The sequence below is a fragment of the Orycteropus afer genome, unplaced genomic scaffold (assembly GCF_000298275.1).
Source record: "Orycteropus afer afer isolate SDZICR_OR568_19922 unplaced genomic scaffold, OryAfe1.0 scaffold00253, whole genome shotgun sequence".
NCBI classification, from domain to species: Eukaryota; Metazoa; Chordata; class Mammalia; order Tubulidentata; family Orycteropodidae; genus Orycteropus; species Orycteropus afer.
This window is the reverse complement of record NW_006921840.1, coordinates 3,231,114-3,239,382: the sequence shown is the minus strand read 5'-3', so window position 1 is coordinate 3,239,382 and position 8,269 is coordinate 3,231,114. Positions and strand designations below refer to the sequence as shown.

The following is an 8,269-nucleotide window of genomic DNA, read 5'->3' as shown; positions in this document are numbered from 1 at the left end:
ATTATCTTCTGTGTCTGTGTTAATTGGTTTCCCTTTTCTTTGTTGAAGAGGGTCTGTGCAATCCTTCTGCCTAGTCCGCCATCTTGCCCCGCCCCCAAAATGATATATTTTTTTAAATGCCAGTTTTATGTATTTAATTGTTACTCAAATAATGCAAGCTTATTGTAGAAAATCTTTTAAAAAGATAAAAATAATTTAATCACTCTTAAAATCTAGGAATAACTAGTTAATTTTTTCTGCTTATTTTTACATGGAATATATGTGTATAAATTTTCTTAAGAAGTAGGATATTTTGCATATTGTTTTATAACCTATACTTTTTTTTCCACAATATATTTTGAACTTCTTTTCATATTAATAGTTACATTATTATTCTTAATGACTTGGTAATATTCCATTAAAATGCCATCTTCAGAAAATAAGAAAATTTATCTTAAATCCTTATGATGTCTTTGTTAGTCATTACATAAACCGTTTGCTATGTGTTTAGTCTTTTTCCAGAAGACAGAGTTCTATTAAAGAGCCAGCAATAAGTACATTTGAAATGTACAGTTCACTGGCCTGGATTGCAATAAGAGCTGCTGCACAGGTTGGTATTGAATCTTATTTTTTACTGTCATATTTGTATTCTCCACCTTCCAGCTGTCAGGGCAACACAATGTGTTCATACAAGAGAAAGGAAAATTTTACGTTCTTTGGGATTTGTGCCAGTGATGTTTCTTTGGAAGGGTTAGAAATGCACTTTATATGTGAGATGTTTTTAATCTCTGTTAGCCAGACCTATGTTTATTTCAGCTTTTTTTTTTCTTTTTTTTTAAATGAAAATATTGACAGATACACATGTGCACATATTTGACATTTTGACAAATATCTGTCATAGCTAGGTGAAGTAGCCTATTTAAAGTGACTTATGCATTAATTAAATTGTCAACAGTAATGATTTGTTTAACTGTGATATATATATATATATATATATATATATAAAACAAAACATGTTGGCAAATCATATATTATCTTTATTTTTTTCTTCCAGTTTATATTGAGTATTGTCTTATGAATTCAACTTTTTCATATTATTTACCTAATGCATGATTTATGAATCAGAAAGCTTACATCTATGAATTATTGTTTATGCCTCCATCGTAGGTCAGTGAAGCTGTGCTGGCAATTAATCTGCTTATTGGAAAGAAGAATTGTAGAATTGATCAAGTTAACCAGGTGGCATTACCAAATATCCCGGAATTTGCAGCTGTGGATCTTTTGTCTTCATATACCGATTATTTGCTTGGTATGTTGGATGCCTAGGCATATTATAAAAATGTGGTATGTGTAATATGTGATGACTTTGCAAAGGTTTAATTGTGGTGATTTTTATGGGTGTGCCAGTTTTCAGCTTGTAGGAGATAATGGTTTGGGGAACCTCCAGAAGCTGAGAGGGGTACCTGAGCTGAGCTGCCAAGGCAGGGTACTCAGTTCACTGTGCGCACTCACACTTCACTCAGTCAGGGGCTGTGTTTTAGACACAGGGTTCTGTGAGAAAAGAGATCTATGTTTGTTTATTTTGCAGTTCACATAGGACAAGTGGCATCTTTTGGAAACGTTTCCTTTAGGGATATTCCCTGATACTCTAAGCTAAAATGTGTATCTACTCCCACACTCTCATCTGGCTCCTTTTCTATTCCTTAGTTATTATGTGTCTATATGCATGTTTATGTATGTTTGTGTGTGTGTGTGTGTGTGTGTGTGTGAATGGGTTCAACCTCTTTCTCCCATTAAACTACTGTAAGCTCCATGAAGGCAGAGACTTCGTTAGTTTATTTGGCGTTCTATCTATCAAGTCCCTGTATGGTGTAAACAGCTGCTAACCTAAAGGTTGGAGGTTCAAGTCTACCCAAAGGTGCCTTAAAACAGAGGTCTGGTGGTCTACTTCCAAAATACCATCATTGAATACCCTGTGGAGCAAAGATTTACTCTGATGCAAAAGGGGTCTCCATGAGTCAGAATCAACTTGACATCCACTGGAACCGGCTTCCACGTGTAGCAAATCACACAGTACATGAACATAGCCATCATTCAGTATGAGTATTTGTTAAATGAATTAATGAATGAGAGGTTATCAGAATTTAAACTTGACCTTACTACTATTTATGTTTTTGTTTATTTATATCTCTTTTGTTAGCTAGTAAACTACAACATAAATGTCTATGATCAATGGTTACTTAAGTATTTAACATTTATTTATGTACTTGTCCATTCATTCATTTGAAAAATATTGAGGGCTTCTTCTGTGCTAAGCAGTGTAATAGGTGCTGAGAAGCAAGTACTAGAGACTTGTGGATCAACATTTCAGTAACATGGAGCTCTGATTTTGCTTGGTGCTAGCACTGAGCCAAAGAGGATGATGAGTTTGAACTTTAATCTGGATCTGGAAGTGGTCTTCCTAAAGCCCCTGAAATGACTTCTGGAGGCAGCTGCTTATTCTGCTAGTGTTCAGTCAACCTTAGCTGAAGAGTTGAGATTTGAAATCTCCCACTTCTTGGCTCTTTCCTGAAGAACAGTGAGCTAGACCATTTTCCAGTTTAGAGCTGTTTGCTGAAGCTTTGCTTTTTACGTCGAAGCTTTGTTTTCTTATTCGATGTCCATTATGCCTGGTGGAATTGTGCTTCAACAGGTTTCTGAGCCACGGCCTGAACCTCAGACTAGTTGCTGGATCTTCCTTCAGTTGCCATAGGTGAGCTGTCCATGGACAAAACCAGTGACCCTACACTGGGAAGTCTGGGAGCCCAGCAGCCAGTAGGGGGACTGGTTACCACATGGCAGCACAGTCCACCCTGGTTCCAAATGCCAGGCCTGCAGCCCTCCTAGAAGCATGCATGATTGTTTTGCTACAAAAGAAAAAAAAAAAAAAAAAAGTACACTATGAATAACCAAGAGACTTCAAATGATGTCTGATTCTGCCAAACTATTTAATTTCTCTCAACTGCATTGTCCTAATCTGTAAACTGAGGGGTTTAAGTTTATTTATGGATAAGTCCCAAATCTGAAAATTTTAAGACTCTATGATTCAATCTTCGAACATGGCTATTTCTTCTTTATGCAGGTCCCTTACTAAGATACATCTATTATATCCTAGTCATTTCCCTGTACGCTACTGGTTTTTAGGGCTGTAACATGCTGTGTTAGTCAGTTATTGACAGAATTATACTGTTACAAATCACCCTAAAACTCAGTAGTTTACAAAAAGAATTCATTCTTACACTCCTCAGTTCTCTTGTAGGTTGGCCTCAGGTATATTCCATGTGTGTTTGTTATGAGGCCCAAGCTAAATGGGCAGTGGCTACCTGGCATATGCTCTTCTCATAGTAGACCAGAGCATGCAGTCAAGCTAAATTGCACAAACACATTGAAGGCATCTGTTCACATGCCATTGGTTATAGCAAGTCATGTGACCAATCCAGCATCAGTGATGTAAGGATCTGCCTGCAACGGGAGGGAGAGGGACGAGAATCTTTACTGAAACGACACTACCCCATGTGACAAACTAAATCTGTGTTGGTGGATATCCAAGAAGGATTCTGAGATACACACCCCCATGGAAAAACGGGAAGAGGTGCTACTGTGATCAGTCAGTGATATTAGTCCTGGGTGCACAATGGGGAATGTCATCCCCTAATGTAATGCTCTTGGCTGAGCCAGTGGAGTCGGTAGTCTGCATTTCACTTCTACTTAATACTAGATTTTATGTTTTTCCATTTATGTGTCCTATTTTATTTTTTGTCATTTCCATTTCATACCATTAGCACTTCTTTAGTACTTTAACTATGAAATTACAGAATTTTAAAGTCCAATCTGTTTATGCATTTTGCCTCTTCTTTAAGAATAATAATTTTGCCCTCCAGTCTTTTCCTGCTGATAATTAATTCATGTTTGAGATTTCCTTCACTTCAATATTTCTGTTGGAGGGAGGTTCTGAATCCCCACCTGATTGTCACAAATACCCAGATGGCAATGAGGTTCAGATTATAATGAATTGCTAAAGGGCAAAATCCCTTAACAGCAACAAATAAAAGTTGTTTGATTTTCCTTGCATTACCATAAATTAGCATCCCAAAGAAAACCTCCTCAGTAATCTTTGCTTAAATGATCCAAATACTAATCTGTAATCTAGTTGGTGAGCAGTGTTCATTGCTATTGTGTGCAGAACACTGCACAGATATTTTTGTCTATGGGAAAGGAGGTGCAGCTTTATGTTAGCTTCCATTTATGCACAGTCAAAACAGGTATACACATTGAAATTTTATAAATTTGACTTTTACGAGGACCACATTAACAAAGGCAGATTACTGTGCCCACAGCTAAACATATACCTTTTGAGGGCACTGAGCACAAGTAGGATGAGTTAATTAGGAACGTTTTTCTGGAAGGCATATATCATGGAACAGATGTTAATGACGTGTACATGAGGTACTGGAAAGAAGAGGAAGCAAATCTTTTCAACAGAGAAGTTGACCATCAGAAGTATGGTGGCAGGTGTGGGGGATGGAATATAGATTTTCTTGCCAGAACCGGAGAGCAATTGTATGATATCTACAGAACAATAAGAGAATTGATTGATTCACCTAGTGCGATTTAGTAAAGTTTCCTCTACATTGTCTTGCAGGAACCCTAAAATAATAGTACTGGTTATATAGGACCAGATTTATATTAATTCTCAAAGATATTTGTTATGTTCAAATATTCTCAATCTCTTTGTCTTGGTTGTGTTGTAGCCTTAATTTAAAAAATAAATAAGTAAATAAACAGGATAAAAAATTGTTAAATCCTGGTAGACATTTTGATTAAAAGTAACTTCTAGGACTCCTAGAGCCCTGGTGGCACAGTGGTGAAGTAGTTGGGTGCTAACCAATAGTTCAGTGGTTTGAACTCAACAGCTGCTCCGTGGGAGAAAGATGTGGCAGTCTGATTCTGTAAATATTACAGCCTAGGAAACCCTATGAGGCACTTCTACTCTGTCCTGTAGAGTCACTATGAGTCATAATCAACTTGATGGCAATGGCTTTTTTTGTTCTTTTTAAAGGAGTATTGTGCCTAAGGCACTTGACTGCTAACCAGAAGGCTGGCGGTTCAAACCCACCAGCCACTCCTTGGAAGGAAGGTTGGACTATCTACTTCCATAGTGATACTGCTTCAGAAACCCAAGGAGGGGTCGCTATGAGTTGGGTCTGACTCGACGGCACATAACAACAACAACAACATTGGTCCCACACAGGTGCAGCCTCTCCCAACTTTTTAGTGTGTGTGTGTGTGTGTGTGTGTGTAAGTTTGTAATGCTAAAGTTAATGTTGGTGAATTTATTGTCAGAATGTAAAAAGAGATCTGTGGAGTAGAACAGAGAATTACAATTGACTCCTAGTACATACTTTACCTCTTGAAACAGAGCAAACCTTTCAGCTGAAATAATATGATTTGTCCCTGCCTTATTGCCTTGATCCTGGTTCAGAGACCCAGGGTCAATGTCAACTAAAAACTAGGATCCCAGTCTTTTACTAATATCTTCACTCCACGTTTTTAGAAACACAATTCTCAGTAGTAGTGGGGAACTAGAGGGACACATTAAAAACAAAAACAAAAAAACCGAAACTCACTGCCATCAAATCAATCGACTCATAGTGACCCTTTCTTGGGTTTCCAAGGTGGTATCTCTAAGGAAGTAGATTGCCCAATCTTCCTTCTGAGGAGTGGCCGGTAGTTTTGAACTGCCAGCCTCCTGGTTAGCAGTCAAATGCCTTAGCCACTATGCCACCAGAGCTCACCTCAAATTCCCAGTAGTTAAATCACTTATGTGTAGGTGAGAATGGAGATCATTGTGCTAGTGGTGGTAGTGGTGGCAGTGCTGTGTGTGCTTGTATGTGTGTTCTGCATCCATTCAGGCTATAGGAGATTGAGTCAGTTGCTTATGAAAGAGCCAACCTCAGTGAAGCTAATTTTATGTGTAAGAGGAACATCAAAGGTATTATAAAACTTCAGTGACTGGCACAAAAAATACAGACTTAGCAAAATAGTAGGACAGAAAACCCAGAGACAAACCATAAGAATTTAGTACATGATATAAATGATATGGCTGAAATAATGGACTCAAATATAGCAACAGAGAGATCTGGTGGCATAGTGCCTAAGGCATTTGACTGCTAACTAGAAGGCGAGTGGTTCAAATCCACCAACCACTCCTCAGAAGGAAGGGTCAGATCTGACTTGATGGCAGTGAGTTGTTTGTTTGTTTTTTTTAATAGCAACAATCATGAAGGCAGCACAGGCATTTCATACTATTACACATGAGGTTGCTATGTGTCAGGTCCAGCTTGATGGCAACTAACAATAACAAGTATTTTTCTCTACTTATCTTGTTATGAATAAGGTCAGGGGTTGGTAAACATTTTGTGTAAATGGCTAGTGTCTTAGTTATCTAGTGCTGCTATTACAGAAATAACACAAGTGGATGGCTTTAACAAGCAAAAATTTTTCTATTTAAGAGGCCAGATACTCTAATTCAGGGCATTGGCTCTAGGGAAAGGCTTTTTTTTTTTTTCTTTGTTGGCTCTGGAGGAAGGTTCTTGTCTCTTCTGCCCGTCTGCTCCTGAGTAATCTTCATGTGGCTTGGCATCTCTCTTCTCCCATCTCTGTTTACTCACTTGCTTGTTTAGTTTCTTTTATATCTCAAAATGGGAGCTCTGGTAGCGTAGTGCCTAAGGCACCTGACTGCTAACCAGAAGGCTGGTGGTTAAAACCCACTAGCCACTCCTCAGAAGGAATGTTGGGCAATCTATATCTGTAGTGATACTGCCTTGGAAACCCAAGAAGGGGTCGCTATGAGTCAGGTCTGACTCCACGGCACATAGCAACCACACACAACATATCTCAAAACAGGAGCTCTGGTGGTGCAGTGCCCAAGGCATCTAACTGCTAACCAGAAGGTTGGCGGTTCAAACCCACTAGCCACTCCACCGTGGAAGGAAGACAGAGCAATCTACTTCTGTAAAGATTTATTACTTTGGAAATGCAGTAGGGTTGCTATGATTTGGAATTGCATTGATGGCAGTGTGTTTGATTTTTTCTTTTTGGTTTATATCTCAAAAGAAAGTAACTCAAGATACATCGTTTACTAATCCTTCCTCATTAATATAACAAAGACAACCCCTTCTCAAATGGGATTATAGCCATAGGCATAGAGGTTAGGATTTATAACACGTTTTCTGGGGGAAACAGCTCAATTTGTAACAGCCAGATAGTAAATATTTAGGCATTATATGGTATCTACTCAACTCTGCTGTTAGAGCCATAAACAATATATGAATGAATAAGTATGCCTGTGTTCCATTAAAACTTTACTTATGGACAATGACATTTGAAATTCATATGATTTTTGTTTGAAAAAAATAAATGATACTATTTCTTTTTATTTTTTCCACCATTTAAAAATATGAAGCCATTCTTAGCTCATGGAATGTATATAAACATGCAGCAGGGTCCATTTGGCCTATGAGTTATAGTTTGACATCCATCAAGGTGAATAAAGGTCTCCAGTTGCTAATATAGAGCTCTGGTGTTGCAGTGACTAAGTCATTAAGCTGCTAACCAGAAGGTTTGTGGTTCAAATTCACCAGCTGCTCTGTGGAAGGAAGTTGAGACAACTTACTTCCATAAATATTATTACTTAGGAAACCCAACGTAGGTTTGGTTTTATTACTAATATATTTCTATTTCTTCTCACATATCTGTAGATTTTGTTTTAGTATTCCTAACACTGTTGCTTGGGGCATACATGTTTGTAACTGCTATGTCCTTATTGTAAATTTTACCCTTTAAATTATAAAGGTCCCATTTTTGTTTCACTTCATGCTTTTGACCAGAGTGCTACCTTGTCTGACACCAAGATCACAGATCTTACTTTATTTATGTATGCAGTTGTTCAGTACATATTTGCCCATCCTTTTATTTTCAATCTTTATAAATCATTTTATTTTAAATATGTTTTTAGATAGGGCATAGAATTGAGTTTTCTTTGTTATAAAACTTGACATTTTTTACTTATAATAGCCAAGTTTAGTTCATTTACATTTATTAATAAAAGATATTCTGACATTATTATTTTGCATTTTATAATGTATCAAATGTAGATTCTGAAAACTTTGCTCCATATACGTCATTAAGATTGACTCTACTTTGAGAGGGACCTCTGGTGGCATACTACCTAAGGCATTTGACTGCTAAC

The 8,269-nt window shown here is 37.5% G+C and overlaps 1 protein-coding gene across 1 annotated transcript in view; it reads left to right on the top strand.

Moving 5' to 3' along the window:
• CFAP54 (cilia and flagella associated protein 54) overlaps nt 1-8,269 on the top strand; it is a 602,528-nt gene that overhangs the window by 469,826 nt on the left and 124,433 nt on the right. Inside the window, 2 exon segments of the mRNA XM_042782173.1 lie at nt 491-589; nt 1,147-1,288. Of these exon segments, the coding sequence (XP_042638107.1) occupies nt 491-589; nt 1,147-1,288 (241 nt within the window).